Source organism: Lepeophtheirus salmonis, chromosome 1 (genome assembly GCF_016086655.4).
Source record: "Lepeophtheirus salmonis chromosome 1, UVic_Lsal_1.4, whole genome shotgun sequence".
NCBI classification, from domain to species: Eukaryota; Metazoa; Arthropoda; class Copepoda; order Siphonostomatoida; family Caligidae; genus Lepeophtheirus; species Lepeophtheirus salmonis.
In genome coordinates this window covers 38,207,006-38,233,660 of record NC_052131.2, presented here as the reverse complement: position 1 = coordinate 38,233,660, position 26,655 = coordinate 38,207,006, and the positions used below count along the sequence as shown (strand labels likewise).

The 26,655-nt window shown below is 31.6% G+C and overlaps 1 protein-coding gene and 1 long non-coding RNA gene across 4 annotated transcripts in view; one reads left to right on the top strand and one right to left on the bottom strand.

The window, feature by feature from the left end:
- Positions 1 to 2,289, top strand: part of LOC121118332 (uncharacterized) — a 33,352-nt gene extending 31,063 nt beyond the window's left edge. For both annotated transcript variants that reach the window (XM_071892209.1, XM_040712910.2), the window contains exon 3: positions 1,703 to 2,289. In XM_071892209.1, the coding sequence (XP_071748310.1) occupies positions 1,703 to 1,982 (280 nt within the window). In that variant the 3' untranslated portion in view covers positions 1,983 to 2,289. The remainder of the gene's footprint in view (positions 1 to 1,702) is intronic.
- The window catches only part of LOC121118349 (uncharacterized), a 147,934-nt gene that overhangs the window by 75,071 nt on the left and 46,208 nt on the right, over positions 1 to 26,655 (bottom strand). For both annotated transcript variants that reach the window (XR_011782799.1, XR_005864409.2), the window contains exon 4: positions 1,647 to 1,836. This is a non-coding gene — a long non-coding RNA (uncharacterized lncRNA). The remainder of the gene's footprint in view (positions 1 to 1,646; positions 1,837 to 26,655) is intronic.

Below are 26,655 nucleotides of genomic sequence, written 5' to 3'. Positions count from 1 at the left end.
AGAAACTACTACGGAATGCCCCATTAAGCCTTATTTAAAAATAGTGGCAAACTGTTTCGTATTCAAAATACTAAAGATTTTACTGAAGGAATTGAATTGGTAAACTGACATAAGTACTTTCACTTAACATTTGTGATAATATCCCTTTTTATATTGCTTTAGAGGCTTTTAAAAGGCTACTAATTAGGATACAGCTAGAGAAAAACCAGAGTGTCAACCCTTTTTTACTGGATTCAAATGTATACGTATACTTAAACAATTTTATCCTATGTTTCACATTTAGATCTATTAAATACTTCTTTCCACCTTCAAAATATAAAAAATGTTCGAGAAATGTCTTTCTGAACTTATGTAATGCCATTATAAATTCAAAAATCTGGTATTCTTACATACAATTAAAATCTAAAGCTTAATCTGTATATTAAATGTGAATGTCTGTATGTGTGTGCGTGTGGTTTTTCAGAGAATCACACACAAACCAAAGAATTGATTTTGGTGAAATTTATTATGTAGCTTTTTTCCAGACGACTATTTCTTATGAAACAAAAAATAAAGAAAATAAAATCTCAAGAATTATTTTCGCTGAACGTTGCTTTGTATCTTTGCACATTTAAAAAAAGGAAAAAGAAAAGGAGATTATAAGATTTAGAGAATAAAAAGAAGAGAGAATTAAGACAAATGCTTTTTGACTTTAGTATTAAAAATGAGCAAGCTACTATTCAAGATTGAATATTTTTTCTTCTCTAAACCTTATAATCTCCTTAAAAATAGCAGAGGAGTTCAGAATTAATTTTAATTTCTTAATGTCCTGTGTAAGGTTTGGCAAACTTACTCTAGTAAATATGAACAGTGAACAAATTGAGATACATAATTTAATTGGATTTATGCGGAGGTTATGCAAACAACCGAGCGCACAAATATATTTTACAACTGAATATTATGTAGCTGTATTAATTAAATAATTAGGACAAAATTGATAATTGAGCTCTTTTTGAACGGAGGTTATATTTTTGCCTCTGTTTGTTTGTTTGTTAGTCACCAGGATTAATTCAAAAGTTACGGATCAATATTGATCAAACTTAAATTATATATAGTTGTAGTAAGAGCTCTTTTAATTTTAACCAGTCAAGGCATTACAAAAACATAAGAAATGTACTATCCACCATAATTTTAGAATGCATTGAGATACATCACTCTATTTGATTTTAGGTGGAGATTTTGTGTTCAACCGTGTGCCATTCTAGTTATTATTTGTAACACTTTCTAACACAAAGGTATATAACCACCCATTATGGAAGTAAATACAAACTATAAGTAGAATGGCACTCGTTAGATCACAAAACCTCTACGTAAAATCAAATTGAGTTATATATCTCAATTTTTTTCCAAAGTTAAGGTCGATTATGCATATTTTACATTTGTATTACCTTGATCTACAGCTCTTAAAATTTAATGGCCGCTTACTGTGACCATATATAATCTTCGTGGCAACTTTGAACAAAATCAGTAGGTAACATTTGTTGTAACCCTGGAGACTAACAAACACACGGGAAAACTTAAACTTCATTGGCAAAGCTAATTATTTTGATTGTTTGTCACTTTACACAATTATTTAAAGGATTTGATGAAATTGCTCCACACTATACCTTGAATTCATTTTTCATACTTGAATACTAATATCTGTTATTATTCCATTCCACAGATTCCTTGACCGATCCGAATTTTGTATTGAAGAATTTAATGATGGCCGCAATCCCACACGCTCAGAGCTGGCATTTAAGATTTACGATCAAAATGGGGATGGCCAAATTGATCAACAGGAAATGGCCTCCATTTCTGGAAAGAAATTAACAAAGACTCAAATTGAAAATGTTTTCAAAGTGAATGATACAGACAAGGATGGAAAGTTGTCCTATCAGGAGTTTAGTGCCATGATAGACAAGGGAAAAAATCGTTTAAAGAATAAGAAGGCAGATAATTAATTAATTTAAAATGTATAATTATTTTCAACTATTTTTGATCTGACGTGCATTTATTCAATTAATGTTTACTTCCAAATTATTTGCATATCCTAATTATTCTTTACTACTTTATCGTATTTTATTAATATAATATTAGTACTGCTCTATTTTGCTTTGCCATTTTAGAAATAACTCTTGCTCCATTCTGATATGTCTCCATTTCAATTACATATTTTCTCATATGTTTACTTCATTATAACTTACTTAAAAATTATAACAATCGTGATGAAAAATACAACTACAAATAATTTTTGCAAATTATTATATATAGCAAAGTTTGTCCACATGTTTTCATTTTGCATTTAATTTCTGACTACTTGATCTCAGAAAAGACAATGTAGCGTTGAGTGTGCGTAGCTACAGCTCAGCGTGTCATATTAAAAAAAAAGAAAAAGGGATTATTACCTGCCTAGGTAAATGAATCAAAGTTTATTTCCCTACCAAGGCATCACTTTTGAGTGTGGACTTAATATTTTAGAACTGGGTGACTACTTGATCTATGAAATGATTTTGTATAGCTAAAGCTCAGCGTGTCATATTAAATAAGAAAAGAAAAAGGTAGTACGCATATATTTTAACTAAGAATAGTTTGTCGGTCGACGCCTTCTTTTGAGTGTGTGCTTAATATCTTAGAATTGCTTGACTACTTTACATAAAAAATAACCATGCACCAATGTGTGTGTGTAGCTAAAATTCAGTGAGTCATATTTAAAAATAAAAAAGGAAGGCTTGTTTATGTATATTAATAAAGCAAAGTTTGTCTGTTGACAAGAATATTTTTGAGCGTGCACATAGTATATCAGAACTGTATGACTGCTTAATAAAAGAAATAACAATGTATCAATGATTGTGTTTAGTGTACAGTTCTGTTCGTCAAATTAATAATAGAGTAAAAAATATCGATATTATTAAATCAAAGTTTGTGGTTTTTTTTTGTCCGTTTGTCGACGACGAAACACTACGAGTAATATCGGGTACTCCCGCTAGTTTTATTATATATTGCTAAAAGTTACGCACCATTTTATGGAAGTAACGATGTTACACAAAAATATGCATAAACTTGAAAGGATTTCGATCGTTAACTAGTACATGTTTCATTCGGGACTTGTAAAGCCCGAGAGATTGCGTGACAATTATTCCTTTAAAACTAAAAAACGACAAAAGCAAATAACACCGATGTAGCAAGTCAAAAGAATTCCAATCATCGAACTTAATGGCGCGGATCAAAGGATTGCGGACATTAACACGCTTCTAAAATATCTTAGAAGAACTGCTTAGCATAGTGTCGATACTTTTGAGGAAAAAAGAAAACACCCCAAGATCAAAATATTGGCCAAGGAGGGACAAAATCTGTATACCCCTACCCCCATTTTGGGGAACCTAATTTCTGAAACCCAAACTCACCGGATCTAAATCCTTGTAAAATAGGTTTTTGGAAAAATATTAAGAATAAGGCTTATGCTAGCTTTGATACCAAAATATGTCTTTGAAGTCTACAATTGTCAAGGGAAGGACCAAGTTGGATTCTGCAGAGGTCGCAAGCACTTACAAATCTTTCAAATCCCGTGTTGTCGTGGAAGCAGATGGAGAACATTTTGAAACACTAATAATGTTTATTATATATGTGTCATTGCAAACAAAATTACAGTTTTTTTTGTGTATAAGGCTTTAAAGTTTAAGTGAGTTTACCTGTAGCACCCTGTATATTTTTAATAAAATAATTATTGCTTTTATTAGACACGCAATCTCTCAATAATAAATTATGTTAAAAGATTAGTATGATAATTCATATATGTATGTATATAGTGATTCTAAGTAATTATAGTCCATGTCTGTCGAGGGAAAAATATTTTGGTTCGATGAATTATTATTATTTCTTGTTTAAGCATTCTAAATGTGTACGTATGACTATTGTATATGCATAATTGATGGCTGTCTTTTACTCAACAAAAATGAGGGAAGGACACCACATATATATTATAAATAGAGTTGTGAAAAATATGGCCTTAAACTATTACAATAATTTTTGTATTAGCAATATGAATCGTTTTCCATTTTCCATACCTCCATTTTATCATATTTTTCTTTAATTTTGGAGGAGGGAACATCCAAGTTCAAAGTGAATGTGCTCATGAATGAAAGAAACTAACATAAATGATTTGTTTGGGAGTTATGAGGGTAAATCCTAGTAATACTTGTAGTAGAATGGAGGATCAATAGTGATGTGTCAGTCCTTATTTATTTGATACAGTCCAAGCTTAGGACCGGTCCTATCACTCATTGGAATCGGTCTATCGGACCGTTTGTAATAGAAAAGATTAAAACAAAAAATAAAGTTGAGTGACGTCATCAAGGGCCAAACTTTACAAGTTTTAGGACTCAACAGTAAGGATCAACATCGAACTATTTCCTGCCAATGTCCTTACTAGATACGCAGTAGGATTTGTGCTTATTTCTTTACCCAATAGCAGCTATTATTTTTTCTTTCTTTTTTAAACATATCTGTAAGTCATATTTGCAACAACTCTAGTAATACATATTAGCTTCCATACTTTTTATAATAGTCCTAACGTGTCTTTAAAAAATGTCTTGTTTTTATGAGAGTGTAACAAATTAATAAATATCCACTTCCTCAATTGATTCAGTAATCCCCCTGTGGTTCCTCCTGTTGTAAGATGGATCCCCTTTAAAAAGCTTCTTGATCGAGAAATTTTTTATGTTGGTCTCAGGGAGGTGTTGTAAAATGATGATCAGCTGTTGGGACCTCTCAGTCCATTTATGATTCATAGTGCCCGTTAAAAATCAGATTGGACAACTGACATAGATTTTGAGGCCTAGTTTTTTAAATGTACCTGTATGGTCTCGTGGGTGTCAGAAAATTCCCCACCTATTTCTTTGACTGATAAGGTTGGATCGAAGTTCAACCATTCGGCAATTAATTCGTCAAAATCGGCCAAACAAGTTAGTGTGGACCAGTGTTTTCATACTGCGGTTCTATCTGGGGGTTTTATCCGGTTTTGGACGTTCTGAACAGTTATTTTCGGTAAGACCGATTATATCCGTTTAATATAAACCCATATCGGTGTAGGGAAAATTAGCGATATATTTAGAGTAACTACAGAGTGTCACACCTTTTTTGAAAGATTTAAACCTAAGGATTTTAATGACGTCACTGCATTAGAAAAATGTAATCTATTTTTGTTGTAAAAAGCTAATTACTTAGACAGAAAAAAAATCTACCCACTATGTCTACATAGTGGGTTGGTCATTGGAACTTGACTTATTTAGAGTTGTAAATAAAATACCGAGAAAACTTAGCCTTCGTGGGCTCGAACCAAATTTAGAAACTTGACCGGACTCAGTTGACTTTTGTGTTCAAAATAAAGGTCGTGGTTTGATCACGTGTCGCTAGTTGGCGTTGCTGTATAATTTCAGACTCTATTCCAATCTTTTGTTGTCTTTTAGTTTCTTTGTGGTGTATTTGAAAGAAAAAATTTCTGCAAAAAAGTTATTATTTAATAACTATTTAATTCTAGGATAACTCTCTGAAAATTTTTTTATTACAAAAGGCAGCGTTGATGATTGAGAACGGATTAATCTATATTAAATATTTTTTATATGAAAAACTGATTCGGAACTCAGTTACATCAGCTTTCTCGACACTTCTTCTAAAAAGAATAAGCATGAGTTGCGAGATTCTACTGTAGTTAGTCAATTAAAACTCAAAACTCTCGATTCCTTTAGATATTGTAAATCAAACCCCATATTTGCACTCAGTAGTGCTAAGAGTGGCCATGCACCATGGAGCAACCAAGTGATGGAATGGCAATACAATATGATGAAGTCGGTACCATTAATATCTCTGCATAATATGGGCCGGTATTACCTGAACGGGTATGAGACAAAGACAAAATGTGAGTCCTGTATTTACACAATGTACAATCCCTATTTTTTTAACCTTGAAGAGTAGGACAATGATAATTGCTTCTGAGCCATCCTTTTAATCCGACACTATTAGATAGTGGCCCGTGTACGGGCTGAAACCTTCTTTAAATATTATTAATAATGCAATTGACTCAGATTGGGAGCATATTAATTCAGACTGAAGTAACGTCGTGTCGTGGGAAAGCCATAAAATTCAACAGTTCACAAAAAAGGTAAGAAAAGGAATTGTTGATGGATTGGGGATAATGATATAGACTCTAACTCGAAATATATGACCTTAAACACCGCTGTTTCCCTAACTTTCCCCAATAACAGACATGACTCTAATCACTCTATTTGCTTTAGTTAGGCATACAGCTTTAATACATACATGCTTCTGCATCTTAATGCATTCGATATATCAGTATTCAAATATGGATTTTTAAATGACACACTCTAAAGAAATGCAATAACCAATCAAACTTATTTTAACATAAATAATGATCGTACAAATACGGATTGAAGTAAAAAATTACCTTTAATATGATTACACACATAGATAGGTCATTATTTTCCAAAAAATGCCTTATTTTAAAATATTTATAATTATATTTCATGAAGAACAGAGTCTCTTAAAGTATTTATTTATGTACTATTGCTGAACAAGTTGAAAGTGCTTCAATTCTCAAAATATTAATTGTTGGAATTTTGATCATTTTTTATGTTTTACATCGGCCATTAACTTAATCCAAACTCAAATTAAACACAAATAAGTAAGTCCTACGGTCCTAGCTGTATGCTAATGTATGATAGTAAGATCTTATAATATATTTAAGTATTATACGTTCTAGTCATCCATTTTCTACTTTAAACTTCATGTATCTGGACTCTTTGAAAGAGGTTATGATTAAATTTTAACAGCTAATATGACGTAGCTACTGTCTAAGTCATTTCAGCTGCAGTTTCTTTGGACGAATCCAAGACGATTTAGGTAAACCGTAAGTGAGAACTTTGAGATTTGTAACTTTACTCGTATGGAAATAATGAAACTGGAAGTTAACTTAAATCAAAAAAGTTAAATTTTCGAAGCAGTTATTTAAATATTGACACTCAGAGAAGCAATTCAGTTAACTTTAGCCAACTTTAATATCATCCCTTTAAGAGTTTCGATATATTTTAACTATTGGAAATAACAACTTTACAAGAAGTTGCATCTTATTTTTTTGAAAATATCCTAGGGATTAGTGGCACCGGAGCCATAGGCGCCATTGTCTCCACTTTTACTTTATTTTTATAGTTATAACAATAAAAAAATCCTCTTGAATAAAAAATTTTAAATCTCATAATTTTGTACAAAAAGTTATCCTTTAAAATTTAGGCTGCTCTCCCAAAAAAAATAATTGTCAAATTCGGCCTTTATAGTAAGTAAAAACATGCTCTCGAGCTTGTCAAAAAGTTCAAGCCCCCCAAATGCATGTCCCCTGATGACGTCACCATTTTATAATTTGACCCTCCCCTTGCAACTACATTACAGCGCCAATAATTTTAAGGACTTTACAAATTCAAATTCCTTCCCTACTCACAATACCTATATTATTGTGCCGTTACCAAAATTAGTATTGACATCTCAATAACGAAAAATATACATAAAAAAGTTAATTCACATGAACTTCCAGGGCTTCTGATAGAGTTTTTTTTTTGGGTGATTTGGCAGAAAGGGTATTAGATAGTTAAGAAATCTGAAGACTTTTTAAAATAAAATACTATTTTAATTATTATTTTGTATATATATAAATGACATTTTTTGGAGAGATGGGATCTAGTTTATAAATTCGGTGATAACACTATCAGCCGGGCAATACTTTTGTTTCTAAATGTCTCTTCAATAATCGATTTCAATACAATTTAGTATTAACACTCCGAAAAGATTAGATTTTCATAGAACTTTATAAAATACAATTTTCTTAAAGAAACTTTTCTAAAAATAGGTTGTTTTATAAAAATATAATTAAAAAGGAATCGTTTCTTATTATATTTTTAAACGACGATTCGAATTTAAATTCAAAATATAAAAAAAATCTTTGTCCTAGGCTTAAAACTGGTCCTCCCAATATGTCAACTTTTAAATTCCATTTATACAAAACTACTCTATATTTCATTATTTCATTTATTTTTTAACTGATATATTAGAAACTTGTTTGTCATGTTGTGACAATATTAACAAGAATATTATTTACTCTCTTGATATCAGTGCACACTCCATTGTTAGAAAATTAATGACAAGAACAAGTAGAAAATAACATTTCTATCATGTTTCTCGTCAATCAGGAAGGAACTTGGACAAGTTATGTTTCCTGATAATTATAGAAATGAAATGCATTTTGGGTAGGATGTTGCTAGTTATTTTAAAATTAATGTAACACTTTCATTCATTTCCTGATCTGATGAATCTAAACAAGAAGTCTTCATACAGTGTCTAAAATTTCTATGGAAGTACGTTGATACCAATGCATTGAATATGTTTAGTTCACAATTTGGCTATAAAAAAGATAACTTTAAATTAATTCCTTTAACTCTTTAACTCTTCTTTTGCCAATCGGATATAAGATTTAATACTCTTTTTAGCTTATATAAATCTTCATTGTATTTCTCAACTTTTCCTATAAAAAAATTATACTATTGATAGCCAATTATTTTTAACCGGGGAACAATAGGAACTGTTTGATGTACAAAAATAGCCACTGAAAATTGATATGTTTAGATTTAGCTATATATTTTTTATTTTAATATGTCTTCCTTCATAAGCAATAACACCCTCAACACGCCGGGAACAGATTGGAAGCTTTTGAAGATGAAGGCCGTTGCATGGCGTACCACCCTGTCATGATAACAGATCGGAGATAAGCCAAATTTGAATGAGAGGTGTGGTAGAAAATCTTCTCCAAGTCGCCCTTAACTACAAAGTCCAAGAGTTAAAGTCAAACATACTGTGGCTACAGAAGTTTTGTTTGTTCTTGGCTGTATGTGGCTGTAATGGACTGGTTGATGTTGTAGGCAGTCCGAATGGAGATGCCAACAGTTCTGCAGTCCTCTCGGTACTGACATTGGTGAGGAGGAGATCGAAGACGCATTGCCTTTTTTATTGTTGCTACGACATTTTTACACTTAGAGACAAGGGACAAAATCACCCTTTTAATTGAATTAACAAGGTGAATTTTACAAAGAGAAGAAAAAATTGAATACTTCATGGGGCAAAATGATAAAAAAATGTCCTCTGTGGCATCTCAAACAACAAAGCTTGTGGGTGGAAAAGTTTTCACGTAACAAGGAAATATCTTCAACGAAGTTTTACCACTTTAATATATAGTTTTTTGTATCCTTTCATATTGGGTTAGCCTAAAATCTTACTTTGTACATATATTTACTCTTAACTATAAAAGAATTTACTCCAGTAGGAAGGTTAACCAAAGTCTTCATTTTGAAATACTATAGCTATTATGTACATAAATAAGTGCTAATTTAATGATATGACAATACCTGAAGCGAAAATAATTAAAAAGAACTTTTAAAGTAGTTTTTACAAAGTTCCGTAATATAATGAATGGCATATCTTATTTATGATTCAAGTAGCGAAATAAAACATGTATATTTGTAGATAACATATCGACTACTTATATTCATCCATGCATGATATGGTATTATTACCTATTCATTATGCAAAAATAACGACTTCATTTTCTTAAATATTTAATAGGGCATGGATTATTATTACAAACAGAATGTGCTGGATAAAAATAATGTTTTTATAAACGTGGTTGTATCCAGCTAGTATAAAAATTTACTACTTGACTTTTTAGTTTGTCCATTTTTCTATTACTCATCCAATAAGGTATATTGATGGATTTAGGATCTTCATTTTAAATCAAGATAGTTCTGAACTTTTTTAAAAATTAGTGGAGAAGATTAATACTTTACCGATAATTCTTTCTCTTTTGATTCTCTTTTCAAATGGACTCGTGTCATAGATCAGAAGTAGTCTTTTATGTAATAATAGATTATGGTCCTCATTTTAGATACGGGCAGTTTTGGTTCTTTTTTCAAAAAAAAAATAATTTTGGTAATTTGTATAATTTTTGGATTCTCAGTACCAAAAACAAGGAAAAAGTATTGTAAAATTGTCGCTGGTTATATTCTTAGATTTCCTTTTTCTAATTGATTAGACTGGAGAAGGTGTTCTTAGAACTCATTTACGACTTGCTGTGGTCTTCTTAAATAAGCGGTTCTTATAGTTTTTCGGGTCCAAATTCAAAAATCCGACTTTAGTATTTTGAATGTCACCAACTCTGACTCCGACTTCGACACACATTATTATTTTTTAATTATATGTTTTATTGCCAATATAAGTACTATTGACTCATTGGAGTCTATATACTTTAGATATAGATTTAATTTTTAGATATAGGTAGTTATTAGTTATATGTAGTAAATAATTAGGGTATGTATACTTCGAATATAATATATTTAGTTAGATGAACAAGAAATGAAATGGATCAAAATCTATGTATTGCTAATACCTTCATAAGTTTCGGGGAAATATGTACTCATAACCGCGGAACGACAATATACACAACATCTTGCTGCAATGTTACACTTTTCTCTGATGACATTGACTATTCACAAATCTAAATAATGAACTAACACGGCTAGTGGCTATGCTCTACACAACATAATAATTTAGACTTTAGAAGTGTTTGGAAATTGTGATTCTATGGACTATAGAGCACGTTGGAAATTTGTAAAGTAAACTTATACTATTGTGGTGTAAAATGGGCGAACACCGAAATAAACTCATAGCAGACGAACAGAGTGGTTCATTAAAAGTGGAACACTTTGAATTTTAAACTTCAAAAAGATAAAATTCATTAATAAAAAATAGAATTTCAACAAAATAAATACCATTAATTGAGGTGTGTCTGAGCGCTCTTAAACATGAATGTAGCCGCTCTCAACGACAATAATGACTTACAGGCGGCGACGGAAGGCCTGGTACCCGCTCTTGATGTAGTCCTCTGTTATGGCGTTCCAGTGCTGGATGACAGTGGCATTGAAGGCCTCGGTATTTGGATGACAGACCCCGCAGGCCTTCCCTTTGACATGCACCCAAACAGTGTAGTTAAGGGCGATGGTACAAATTGGCCTTTGTGACAGAGTCCTTCTTCCTGTCCAAAGTTTCAGAGTTGCTGACGGGGTAAACGTTGGTTCTGGAGACGCCCCACTGCTTTTGAGCGATCACATTCAAGTGTCATTTTCTCGACTTGTACGTAAGCTAGAAAGCTCAGGTTTGTTTGGTTTTGTAACTAATTGCTTATGTTTTAAATCACTCAACTTTCATTAATTATTTAATTTGTAAGGGTTCAGGTTTCACTGGAGCACTTGACATTTGGATTTTACAACATAAATGATTTGAAGAAGCTCTTTTTATAGAATAGGTATTTTAGGATGAAATGATTCAAATAGACGTCACAGAGTTTGTTGATTGATGGGGGCTGTTAACATACATTATTAATATGAAAGGGCTATAAGGGGGAGTGATTAGTTATCCAGATGGGGGAAAAAAGGGCGAGAGAGAGGGAATCATGTACCATGCATATCCAAATGTAGCTTTATGAAAAACTCATGTATTTAGTTTTTTTAATCCCTAGCTGAAAGGATATGTATATCTTTCTTATCAGTTTAGTTTGGAATTGTGAAATTGAATTACGAAATATCAACCAATTATTATTTTCTTTTTGGAAGAAAAACTTCAGAGGTGCAAATAAAAATTCACTAACATAAAAATTGATACCGTACTTTGTTGTCGGGAATCGATTTTTCTGTTTCTTTTCCTTTTATAAACTTGTTCTCAAATTTTATTGATTGAATGAAATTTGTCTCTTGTTAAGTTGAGAAACAATGCCCAAGAATTATTAAATAATAATTTCATAGTTGGAAATAATTGCTAACTAACAACTGATTTTGGGTCTTTATTATGTTTCTTGTTGGAGAAAAAGTTTCGAAATACAATAAAGGTAAAAAAGTGAATTGGATTCAAACAAATGACTTCACTGAGATAGAAATATCAAAGTTGGATAATTGACGTCTCAATGCATCAAACATACAAAATTGCTTGGTCTGATTTTCTAAGCAATGACTTAAATTCATCAATTCATTTATATATAGATATTCACAATTAGAAGAGCAATATCCATCGATTAAGGGAAACTTATTAGTTCATTTAACCCTTCGTTAGTGAAATGGGATTTTCTGTACCCCAAATGTTTATCAATTTCCTTCAAATCTGTTTAAAATAAATTTGATTGAAGGAACTTTTAGTCTGCTCCTAAAACATCCTTCAAAATTAATACAACTTTTTCTGTTGTAGAAATGTATTTTCTTGAAAAAATACGTAAATTTTGCCATTTTCGTAAAGATTTGATGAATTTGTCCATCTTTAAGTCACTCTTTTATTTTTTCCCGTTTTAGTTTAAACACCTTGCTAGATTATGTACATAATATCAGCGGTTATTCTATATATCCTGCTCAACTTCATCAAAATATATGAGTACATTTTTGGTACTTAGAATTAATATACATTTCACAAAATGTTTTAATAATATAATGTTTTGATACGCATAATAATTTCAAATTTAATCATGTTATTTAAATTAATTAATATTTACAATTGTAAAATGAATTGAATAGTTAATAAAATATTACAAACTTTATACAGTTTAATTTTGAGTATGTGTTGATTGCGTTCACACAAAAAAAATCCTTAATATTTGTAGTAACGTTTTAGCCCGATTCAAACACTACGCAAAAAGTATATTCACAAATGGAAGATTAAAATTCGCATAATTTAAACATTTTTTCTTGAATTCAAAACTACTAAGTGAAAAAAATTAGATTGGGGACTCTGTAAAACACAAAACCTCCTCTTAAATTCAAATTCAGTTATGTCCCTCAATCGCAAAAATGCTACTGAGTAGTGTTATATGATTTTTTAAAATTTTAAAATACGTTTTTTCAAAAAAGTTTAGATCTTAGTTATATTACACATATATAGGACAAAGAAAGCTTGCGCTATACGCGGTTCATTATTGATTTATAATAGTTATTGTATAAGATATTATCATTTTAGAGGAAATTTGTGTCAAATCTTTTGTAACAATGCAAGTTTTTTGAAAAAAAACGTTATTGATAACAAATTGCAAATTTTTAACTAATATAAACTATTTTTTAGTATAGAATTAAAACTTTTTTCACTAAAATGTCAAATTCACAATTAAATGCCAACTCTTAACATGATCAATATTGCTCAAACTTCGTATTTCTTAATTTTTTCTTTAAAGAAAAATTATTAAACTATGCCCTCCCAACATTTGTAAAAGTGTGCAATAATAAAAAAATTCTTCCATGGAAAAAAAGGAGAAAAAAAAGTTAAGGACAATTTGATAATCCGAGTATAGCAAACATCATTTTTTTTTTTTTACATTTTCAGAAGGAGAGATCAAAATTTTCTAATTTTATTCTTACTTTTTACTCCATAGGTTATTTATAGAAAAAAAAACTTTTTAATATTTTTTATAATTTAATATAATATTTATCATAATTAAAAGAGGGAAAATAATGATTAAAGCATCATTTAAATCTTTATTGAGTAAATAAATAACTTTTGTCTCCTTTCAAACTTTGAACAAGATGTGCTATCTACAGACGGCATAATATGGCCATGAAGTTTTGCACAGGTTATTGTCTTAAAACTTATGCACTTGGCGTAAGTGAAATTCGAAATAAGTTAAAAAATAAACCATCATAATTTACATACCAACACAAATTATGTATGGACATAAAATCGAATGAATACGAACAGAAAGAAGTACCTACTCTGCCCGCATAAAAAATTAATCAATCACTGCCATTAGTTACTAAATTATATTCCACTGCATTAATACTATTTCCTAGCATTAGGAATACAAAGTCACATAATCAGAGTAATTATACTTAATAATTTATCAAAATTATACATCGAGGACTCATTGCTCACTGATAAAGTAATTAGGTTTGCCTCTTGAAAATGGTTAAGTAGGAAATGGACTTGCTCTAATCAAGTATTATGTATAATTAGAGTTGTATAAAATATGATCTAGAATGCGTCTCAGATTTTTTATACTTGGCAATCAGAATAATATTTGCCAATTTATCAAATATATTATCGATAGCAAGGGGTATCGGACCAGTGGTAAATCACATTTACAATGACCAATGTTAATTCTTACTAATGTAAATGGAACTCGTCAGTTATTTTGGGAGAGCAAGTACTTTTCACTTCTGCTTGAATTAATTGAAAGACTGACTAGGAAATATCTAGGATATCTTTAAGATTTATTGATTTCAAAATAAAAAAAGTTCCTTAATTTTAAGTATCAATTTATTTTATCAGACATTGGTGGATGTTGGCAATCGTAGGAAAGATCATAATAAGTAAACTTCTATAATAAATGTCACTATTAGATAAATTTAGAGAAAATCGACTTCTTGAAAGCTCTTTGGGCAGTCTGGTGTGAAATTTTTTGTGCCACGTACATATTTTTAGTAAAATAATCAAACGTAAAGCTAAGGAACATAACCACGATATAAGGGTAAATCCCCACACTAAATTATGCTCAAATTCATACGACTTTATTCCCTGATTTATAGTTCAAATCAAGACTCAAATATGATTAATACAAGAGTGTTGGCTCGTGGTGTTCGTCAAGAACACGAATTATATATATTTTTTTTTGAGCAGCATATCTCAAAGTCAAAATATTACTATTAGCCATTTCCAAAAAAAAGAAAAAAGGAAGATTTTCGTTACTATTGAAATTTCAAAGAAGTGAGGGATCATACCCCCATGGTCCCAACGATGGTATAAACTCTGTTGTACAAATTACTTCTTAATTCATGGAATATACGAAAGTTATCTACAGTATTAATACTTAATAAATATGGCAGAAAAAAAGAAAAAGAACATTATAAATGTATAGCTTCACTTTGGATAAAATATTACCAAGCAAAATAATATTACATTACTGAATAAAATACTATGTAGGATTTTAATATTATGAAATATATATATGTAATTCATTTTAAAAATTGTGGAGAAATAATATGACAATAATAGTCTGGGAGTACCTAAGAGATGAATAGCAGTTTCTGTGTTTAACTTATTCGGCTAATTAACAAATGATATAGGGTCTCTTTTATGTTTCTTTATGGAGGAAAGGTTGCACTATACAATTACAGTTATTACGTGCCAAGTATTGAGGGAGTAGCTAGACGTGAGAGTGCTCCTAAAAAACGTAGGTTAACACCAATGATTTGTTGGGGTAAGTTATCTTAATCTATACATTAAATGCGAATGTCTTCGTTTATGTGGGTGTGTTTATCATGGAATCACGCACAAAGCAATGACTGGATTTTGCTAATTTTTATATGTAGCTTTTTAAGGCTCCAAAACGGTTCTGGTAAACATTTTTTGGCGTTCAAGAACTTAGCAGCCTCAAAATAATATTTTTATAAAAAGCCAATTTTTTGAATAACAAGCGACTATTTCATATAAAAAATGAAAACGTAATATTATGGGAATTATTTTGGCTACACGTTGGGATGCATCTTTGCACATTAAAAAAAAAAAAAAAAAAATAAAAAAAAAAAAAAAGGTTATAAGGAAAAATAAAGAAGAGAGAATAAAACAATGGATTTATGAAAGATGAGCGAACGATAGTTTAACTTGAATTATTTTTTCTTCTCTTATCTTAAATACAAACCATCATGGAGCGAGAATGATTCTTAGAATTTAACAGTTTCTATTTTTGATTCATATAGAACAGAAGAGTTCAGAAATTAATTTTAATTTCCTTATATTCCGAGCCACCCCGGGCAAACTTACTCTATCTCCTTTTAAAAAAAGTTTGCAAAACATGCACTAATAATCATTCTTAATTTTTCTTAATAGTTTTTTGTTTTATTTTGTTTTATTTGAAGCACAAGAGTTCATAATTGATTTAATTTCTTAATGTCCCGGGGAACACCAGAAAAACATAATCGCTTATTTTATCAAAGAAAATTTGTAGGCTCGTCAACGCCAAATAATTCCGGGCAATGCCGGTAATACTACTAGTAGGGGAATAAATTGGACATTTCTTATTTCTTTAGTGTTCAATATTGTTTTTGTGTTGACAAACCACATTTATAATAATTCAACATAAACAAGGGGTTCATAGAGAGTGTTCAAAATAGTAACATTACTCTTCTTAATTAGAAAAGGTATCTAGGATATTCTCCTTCATTACATATACAACTCTCTGTTATATCCAACTGACCTATACTCGATTTAAAGAGACATTGAATGGGGGGGGTTGCACAACACAATACTAGGTGGTTGTTATGATGTTGTCGTTACACAACAACTCCCGTAGTCTAGAAGATATCTAAACAACAATAACTTCACCATAACCATGAAGGTATTTGATAATTAATTATTAATTACAACTCTGTTTTTAAGTTAAATGTTTGGAAAAATATCCCAAAACCTTATTATGAAAAATAAAAAAATATAACAAACTACTTCCTTAATTATGGGCTTCATATTATAATTCATGGGATGCATTGGGATACCTAAGAATTATATATATATTTTAGAGACTTCATTTGGTGGCTTTGGGATATTTCGCCCTCATATGTGTATATATAATGGCAAAAATATATATTTTCACATCCATTTTAAGGTTTAAAATGGATCTCTGAATTAATAAAAAAAAAGAGATAAAATCACTACTTTTTGGAATAAGTTAAATAGCCATAAAGCAAAAAAAAAAAAAAAAAAAAAAAATCCTTCAATTGACCTTTCTATACTATAGATCAAGGAGTCTCCTCGACTAAATAAAAAAGGCAACGAGTAATATTGGACAATTAGCTTTTTGAAGCAAACTCCGATGACTATTATGACTATTTCCAAAATAATCTTTTCAAAGCTATAAAGCATAAACCCCACTGTAGCAAAAAACTTGGCTAATAAATAATTTTTGACTATAAATTGAAGACGAAATAACATATCATGGTTTAGGTGTAAAAGGAAATTGTTATTAGTGATATTGAATTTACTAGATGCCTCTTGCTGAGTCTTACTTTTATATTTTTTTATAGTTCCTAACAAAGACTGAAAGTATTGAACAAGTATTTATTTGGGCTCCCTTCTTTTCAACATCGTTAATTTCAGCGACATTTTCATATTGTAAACCAACAGATTTTTTAGACTATAACGACTATTTGTAGATGATTTTGTCCATTAAGAATATTGAATATTTCTTCATCCAATGAAGTTAACAGAGTGATAAAGGAACATCTAAAAATATCCGTTCAAAATCCCAAGAAGCCTTCTCATAAAAAGAAAGAAATACACTTAGTTTTCAACTAAGTTAAAAATAGTTTATGAATCAAAGATTTACTATCATAACATTGGGAAAGGAAAATTATGTGCATCCTTTTTTAAAGATCCTACTCCGCACGTACCTATCGAATTTGTATTTAATGACATCCCACTCAATAAGTTTTGTAAACTCATCCCTCCACAGAAGGGATCACAGCTCTGGTGAGTGATCAGTCTTAAAAATAACGTCTTTTATCTTGTATGGTTTACTATATGAAAATGTCGCTGAAATGAACAACGCCGAAAAGAAGCTCGCTCAAATGAATGTTGCTAAGATGACACTCGATGAAATTAACATCGTTCAAAAGAACGAGTACGGCTGTAGTATATATATGAGGGTGAAACTTCCTAAAGCGAATCTTCTGGTCACCTATTTGATGGATGATACTTTCAAAAAAAATCTATTTAATCTTTCTTTTTATATAACTGATCAATAACTTTTACTATTTTAATTGCAATTGGCGGTATCTTGATATATGGCACGTCAACACAATAGCCAACTAGAATGAGCGCTCGGTAGAGTTAACATTTTTGGGTATCTCAAAAATTTGAATACAATGTCTATAATATAGTGAAATATGCCTATAAACTATTGGAGTGCATGCCTATGTGATGCACAATTTTTTTTTTGTTGATATTTTTCCTTTTTTTCAATACCTCAGTGCATCATTTTCTTGAGGATGACTCTCAAATTTTGTACCTATTGGTTGATGTTAGGCAAACATGGAAGCTAAAAGTTATTTGGCAATAAAATCATATTGAATGCCAATAAATTATGGGTACTTTAAGCAGTAAAAGCAGAGAAAATATTCTCTCATCCCATAACACGGTCTATTTATTAGATGTACAATTAACCAGAATACGATTAATTCCTTATAAATTTCTAACACTTTGCAATTGGCACGCAGCATGCATGTGGTCTGATTGTAGATTTCGTTGTGTTTCTCAAAAATGCATTTAGAGTCTTATTTGAAAACTATATTTTTTTGTAACCATAGAGCAATAACATTTGAATAGTTATTATTTACAAAACTTTTAGATAGCCATTCAGAATACATCTAAAAAAACATTAAAAAATGTGCTTTAAAATTTAATTAATACCCGGTTAAGTAAAAAGTATCCCATTTTTGGGGGTTAACTTTTTTTTGATTACGCTATCTGTAGCCTTTTTTTTCTGAAGGGCATTAAGAAAATGATATTTGCAAAATTGCAGCAATATCCTGTCATTTTTGGCATGTTACCGCCAACATGCATGCAAGTTTTTTTTGGTGTTATAATAGGTAATTTTCAGACGTTTGACATGGATAAAATATTGTAATCTTATGGTGTATCACCTAAAAAATATCAAGATCTAAACATCAACATTGAGACCAAATTAAATATACAGGATCGTCACTTAACCACTTTAGAATTTTTGTGCCTTTTGCCTTAAAAATTCCACATTTTAATTTGTTTAGCCCATTATTATCATTAAATTTTGCTGCAAATTTCACTAATAAGTTATTGTAAAATCAAAAAGATATCCAGTTATCCAAGCTTACAATAAGCCAAAAGGTTTGCAATTCTTACGCACGTGGTAGGAGTATCTCCAGCGAGGTAGGTCATTCCCAAATCACCATAGTCTCAACCATTCAAATGGACCACTGTTGACGTTCCCAAGAGGATCAGGAACAAGTCTGTGAGAGCGGCTGAGCTGCATTTTTAGAAAAACAAAACATGGAAGACTATAATTTCTGGCATGGGAAATAGCTAAATAGGACCAAGTATGTATATATTTTCTTCAGTGGAAGCTATGTTACATGTAGCCAACATCACCCAATATTATATCAAAAACAGTGCCTGGCCTTTTTTAATAAGGAGTAATGACTTCCCTGCAGCCCAGATGTGTCTCCCTTCGACTTTGTTTTTCACAAATATGAACTAGGATTTGTATTGCTATAAAAATTTGGAGACTTACAATTTTAATACTATCGACTTCCAAGATAATGACGTCATTAGTAAACAATCCATTGATGAAGAATACTCATGGAAATTTTAAATATTTTAGCGGAACTTCCCAGTAAAATATTGCCTATCCAAACACAAGGCTCAGATTCATAAAATTGATATGTACATAGTTAAAAGTAACCATGGATACTGCTTTAATTCTAAATTTTAATTAAAAAAGACCATATTTAAGCGTTTCTTAGCATATATGATATAAAATCCTAGAGTATTTAGAGATTCAAATATTATTTTATGACCGACATATGTATGATAAAAAAGTGTCAAACTTTTATTTGTACAAACACTTCTCAACATGCTCATGGTTATATGAATTATATATTATTCCTTTGGGATTACAAATTAATCACTCATGTACTCGTATTAAAAGTAAGGCTAATAAAAATCAACAGGCAACGTGTAATAATACTCTAAACACGCATATTTATCAGTGGGTCTCAAGCTGTGGTACGTGGAATAATGTCATAAATAGGTTAAGCTTCTGCTACTACGTGAGTCTATTTTGGGTGGATTTAAGGGGCACTTGCCCCAGGCTCTGCTATTGACCAGGGGCCTCATGCCAGATATACTTTGTTTTAAATTAAAAGGTATACAATTTCTAGAAAAGGCTATAAAAATTATTACATTTATAAATAAATTATATTATGAAATATACGTTGCCTTAATTAAAAAAGTCCCCTCCAGAATATGGGATACATTTTATTATATACGAATTGGAATAATAATAAAAATAAAAATGGCACTGGCTATTCTACTGGGATTGGCGCTTAATATTGAGCATAATCAGCATGATCAATATAAATAAGTAGTGTAAGTATTGATCATGAAAATGCCTTATAATTTTTAGATTATATTTCAGATGTCAAGTGGTAGTGGCAAGTTTCATTCAATATATCAGTCATTGGCAGTAATCACAGCTTTAAATCCAAGATCAAAGTTCGAGGAACTGGTCTTGATGAAGTTTAGTTTTATAGTATGTGCAAGCTATCTATTCCGCTAAAATTATTTTAATTAATAAAATCACCTCCAGCCTCAATTACTGTATCTTTACGAGGCCAAAAGCGCGAGTAGGCCTTCGCCATCTTATTTCTTTGGAAATCCTTGAATTCTTTTTTGATGTGACGAATAAGTTCGTTTTTGGTGTTCCAAAGGGTTCCGTTGGTTTGTCTTTCGATCGTACAAAGTACAAAAAACAATCAGATTCAGGTACCACAAGTTTGGAAGCTAAAAGTACGTCGAGATAAAGTCGTGAAAATTGTCTTGTAACCATTTCATACTTTTTTCGAGGTGTGGAAGGGAGATGAGTCCTGCTGCCATATGTATGGCATCCAATTGGTTCTATGTCAATTAAGTGCTTCACCTTGGTCTCTAGCATGTCCAGGTAATTATTATGTTGTCACTCCGGGTGTAGGTTCCAAGGAGGGCTCTGTGCCTTTTCCAAATATTGGGACAACTAAATTGTTTTACTTTTTCCAACTAACACAAGTTTAAATAAGTTATCTCACAAATAAATAAACTGTGTAAGGGTCCACGTTTGTCCAAGAGAGCGCACTAAAGTGGGAGCATAGATAGATTGCACACCCTGTAGATGAGATCATACTTCGTTTTTGGTAGAGTTTAGTGTGGCCTTGGAATTGAAATTCCCCCAAGAGAGCATTCGTTTGAGCCACCCTAAACAGCAAAGTCAAAAGAGAGACATATCTATACTACAGGGAGGCCAATAACTTAATGAATGAAAGCTGAGGCGTCCTTTTTGTTGTACATTTGAATACGGTTACCTTTTTGTAACCTTCCTCATCTTAATGACAGATCAAAGCTGTCGCATACTACTCGAAACCTTATGGAAAGAACTTTGTTTCGAGGATCTCCATATACTTGGCAAAGTCGAATAGCCAGTCTCCCTTGGTCAGAGAGGTTCGTTTTGTATGTTTTTATGAAATTACAGCCTCAACCTTTCTACATGCTGATCATTTCTTACAGTCTTGTTCCTGATCCTTTTGGAGACTTTATCGTCCTCCCGCTGCGTAAAAATGCTTCGGGAACAGCCTAAATCATTTCCAATCTCAGTGATATTTTTTTCATATGCATAATTTTTCAAAATTGTGACCATTTTGACCTTTTGTGAGCCAGGATAATTGGACCTTTCTTTGTTGTTTCTTTTACGATACATTACTGACAAAAATGCTTGCAAACTGTAATACTGGTTATAATAATAAAAAAGAAGATTTTGAAGGCAAAAGTTTCTAATCTTAAGGACCTACCCACGGTAACATTTATCATTTACAGGGACCCCCTATAAATAATTAATGTTTTTAGAACAAAATTTATACTCTACAGTGTGCGAAAGCAAATTGTACACCGTTAAAAAGAACTCCATTGTGCAATTTTTACATTCAATCGATGCAGGAGTAATAGCACGAAATTGTTTTTATATTTATCAGCTTCCATACTCTGTATTGTTGATTGCGATACGTCAACAAAAAATGAAAATGGTGGCAAAAAACGACAAATTTGCAAATGTTCTCTACACCCATCACTCTGTAAAGGAGGACACCGACTTCTTGACTGGCGTGGGTTTTGAAATTGAAATCTTGCCTATCCTAAGGTGAAAAAAGAGGTTGCAAAGCACTGGTTGGATATCATCTACCCCCAAAGGAAATTACTGCTTGCAACAAGACTAACCACCAGGCTCTAATGGTATAACAACTCAATCTTGGTGTAAAAAAAAACCTCGCCGATGTATGGTCTCCAAGCTTGTAGCCCCTTTATTACTGCACTTCTCGCCACTCCTCTATTGAATATTGCACTTTGTAGAGAGCAAGGCCCCCAAAGTCCCACACCGTAATGTTGATTCTGTGAAGGTATCCGTAGAGAAAGAGGGGACTGATATGTCAAATGACTACTTCTTTATCAATGTGTAAAAGGCCTTCAGTCAAAGACAGAAGGCCCTGGTAGCCTCAAAAGAAGGACATTTTCAGAAAAAAATGTTGATATTATAATGTACAATTATATTACACAAATACTCTTGATACTATTTATCGGGCCAACAGTTATTATTTACCCACTTTAATACACAAAGTATGGAAGTATGGGATCTGTTGCGCCAGAAGTCCTTTGGCCAGAGGTGCATGTTGGCCTGGAGCCACTTCCAGGTTTTTTTTTTGGTTTGGGCATGTAACCCTTGCTGTTAGAATACCCAGGAAGAATTACCAAAGATGGATTTTATCAATGAGAGAACTTTGGTGTCCAGAATTTTGACGTAATCATCAGCCTGTATCCTTAAGTGAGCCACACGGGATTCATGGGTTTCCCATTGGATGAAACCAGGCCTAAAATCATCCCTTCAGCAGAATCTTTGGCGGTGGAGACATATCGGTGTTCCTCTGCTACATCACCACATGTCACTATTCGATCATTCGCCCTGTTAAAGACTGGATCAACACTAACGATTTCATAAAAATATCACAATGAGTCCACAAGTTCTCTTAAGGTTGTTAAGGACCTTTTTTACACTGGATACCACATATGGGAACTTGTTCATTTACCTGGCCATGTCAACAATTGAGGAATTCAGCTTTCCCCCGAAGTCCGACTTCAGGTAGTTTACGGAAATGGAGGATTTCCTGCCTGCTCCTGGAGAGTGTCTTCTCGACCTTCAACCGTATGAATACATTGTAGATCGTCTTCCTCCAGGCCCCAAATGACCTACTGAGACAATCCTGATTGGAGGACTACTGTGATCTCAATCCTCGTGCCGTACAGTGTGCTCATATTTTTGACAAGAAAAATGTTTTCCTAAGCCATCGACAACTAATTATGTGTTTTACAACATTGTTCATTGGAACATTGCAAGAAAATGACTCTTAACCTCTGAAAAAAATTCATAATAGAGATGAGTAAATAATAACGGCTTGCCAAGTACATGGATGATGAAGTTGATTTAAATCTAACTATCCAAAATCGTAGGATTTGGTTAAGCACACTGTACAAAAAAATATTTTTTTTTTAATAAGATAGCTAGTTATTTGTTAACATTTCTTGTCGAATTGACCTTTTCATACGTTAAACTGAAATATAATTAGGACCATAAATTATGCAGATAATGAAAGTTTAAAATACTTCGATAATGAAATATTTGAGTCAATGAACTCGTATGACTCAACGCTTAAACACATTTCACGGGTCTTGTAGTTATTACTTATAGTATATTCACTTATGTACCAACATATATGGGACAGCAATCAATCGTTATAACTTATCCTATCATTTTATTACAGTAGAAAATGATAAAGAATGAATTCCTTTTCAAAATGTAGAGAAAACAAAAGATAGATTTATTATTTGTAGTTTATAAATAACGCAATGATTTTCATCTTAACAAGAAGGCCACAATTTCCGAGAGTTTGATAACCGCAGATTTATATGATATCAAAGCCTATAAAATTATTCAAATCGTATACTAGGGGTGGATAATATTGGAAGAAGATGACTGAATCCTGGAGATCTATTTCACACAGTATTCTTCAGCTATTGGGATTTGATAAACCGGCAAACTTTAACTCGAGATGTAACACAAAAGACAAGTTTCTACGAACGTATAATGGGAAATAAATAGGCCAAATTAAGGGAAGCACTATGAAAAAGAAGAAAAGAGAAAGAAGACGGTAGGAATTGTACATTCTGTGGATTGACATTATAGAAAATATTATGTAAAATATCATTAAATTAGTTATAGTGCGTATTAGAGATTCCTACAACGTTTCAATGTCAATAGCGGAGTTCCTTTTGATGACATCTCTTGTCCAGTCGGACTATTTAAAATAGATTTAAATATGAGTAAATTACAGCTAGCCAAATATGCTGCACATACAAATAGGCCCAAGATCCCTTTCGGTCTAGAACACTTGTGGATCGAATATTGGACCTCCTAGCAGTGTTCAACGATGGTAAAGTTAGACTATGATATTTGTAGTATAAAATACCTTAGTAATTGTAAAAAGAAAACATTATAGTGTGGCAGATAACATAATCAAAGGCCTAGTTAAAGTTTAAACAGCTACTGATAAGGATTACTACAAATTCGTATTTGTTAATAATATCAAACATGAAATTTTCAGAAATAAAATCGATCAATATCATAAAAATTTAAACTATATTGTATTTTGCAAGTCTTCAAATTTCTACTGCTCTTACCCTCCTTATAGTTTTCTAAAGGTTGATTGGTTGATGTCGAATGAGTTTTTTTAAAACTGTGCACAATTTCTATTCTATGAAAATAGTCCAACAGTTTGAAAAAATAAATACTTGTACTGAGTTTTGGTCTGAAAATCGTAGATGGATCTGGGACAGGAATAATTTTCCTAAGACTGAACTTATTCTGTCCAAGTTCGATCTGGACCGGTCATGATCGGTTTCAACAAAAAATGATGTTAGTTAGAAAATAAATTTGATAAAAATATCTTTTATAATCGAAATTTCGGCCCAGATCGCTCCAAAAAAAATCTAACCAAGTCTTAAAATGATTAAATCCCATTGATTTTTGGCATTTTAATTTTAGGAAAAGTGACACTTATGTCCACCTACAGCCCTAATGGCGGGCGCATGTCGAGAGGAAGCCCTGCAATGTCCTTCATCCAATCACAGAGGTCACCATGCCACTGTCAGACAGGACTGCGACGCCATGACTTACATTCGCAAGAGGTAACAGGTCTTCTGCTGCCGCCTGGAAACCCTCATTGCCGTTAAGGATTGCTACATTAATGATTAAGAGAGCTTAAAGTGTTTAGATTTTAATGGAGAACTCGGTATAATAGAATAAATTATATAACTAAGTGAAAATATAATAGGTTAGTTAAATATCGCATTATAATGAAAGAATAAATATTTTTGGCAAGTTTTGTGCAATGACCTTAATACACATCTCATATTTCGTATTTGGTTTTGTAAATCATCGATATTTTTATGAAAAAATTCAAAGGACCGACAGTTGAGGACCAGTCCCAAGGACTGACTGTCCTAAGGACTTGTCCAAAAGACGCTAGTAACGGTCCTAAGACTGTACTGGAACGACAAAAGGCTACTTATAACTCCCCAACTAGTCTTCAGTGTAACCCTTTATCTTTCCTGAGAACATGCACTTTAAACTAACAAATATGTTGCCCTTCTCACCAATGAAGAAATAATGGTAATAACTATGGAAAATAAAAATGAAAACATCTTCAGGTTGTTACTCCAAAAAGTTTGGTACTCGTTTTAGATCATTTTTTTATTTAATTGTATTCTACTAACGAATACTGGAAAAAAGTGGACATCAAAGATACAGTGTCAAATTAAAAAAAAAATATATATATAAATGGCCGACAAGTTCCCTACCTTGCGTGAAAAAAAGGAAGAGTTTATGTTATTAAATTATATGTAAGTAAATCTTTTATGTATTTGACGAAGTGTAAAAATAAAGAACTACTGGACACATTTCTGTAGAAAAGGAACTTCATAAGTAACCTCCTTATCCGTTCCTTTTTTATTAATTACAAAACAATGAAGAATTCAGATGTGTTTAGAAACATTGTATCAACAATGCATTTCCTTGTTTACTTGAATATAAATCAAATCTTGCACTCATATCTTTATTCCTTTCCTCAAGCCATGCGTTTGTCATCAGTCAAAACATTCTTTGAATCAATTGACGAATTATAACCTGATTATTTAACAGATTTAAAGGAAGTTTTATTAAATATGCGTGTTTAAGCAATAAATGTATGGGTGGATCATGATGCAAAAATATTTTGATTTCCTCAATCTGAAAAAGTAGAATTGGTCTAAATATTGAAGGACAGTTTCTCTTTCTTATTGGGTAAGGATTTCCCTTGCCATTCTCATATTATTACAATTTAATTATGGCAATACATTGTTACTTTGAAGGAGCATGAAATAAATAATCTAAGAAAATGTACCCATTTGTCCCAAAGATTGAGCCAATATGTATACAATAAATTACTAGAGATATCGATTGCAGCATAAAAAGTAAACTAGCCAGAAAATAAATAAAAATAATCTAGTAAATGGACAATTACATCTATGTAAGTTTATAAGCCAACACACCGAGAAAATGACGTTATTACCTATCTACCAGTTAATTTTAGACCTTATTTTTTTTTTTTTTTTTTTTTTTTTGAGTAGGAAAGGTTGAAATCC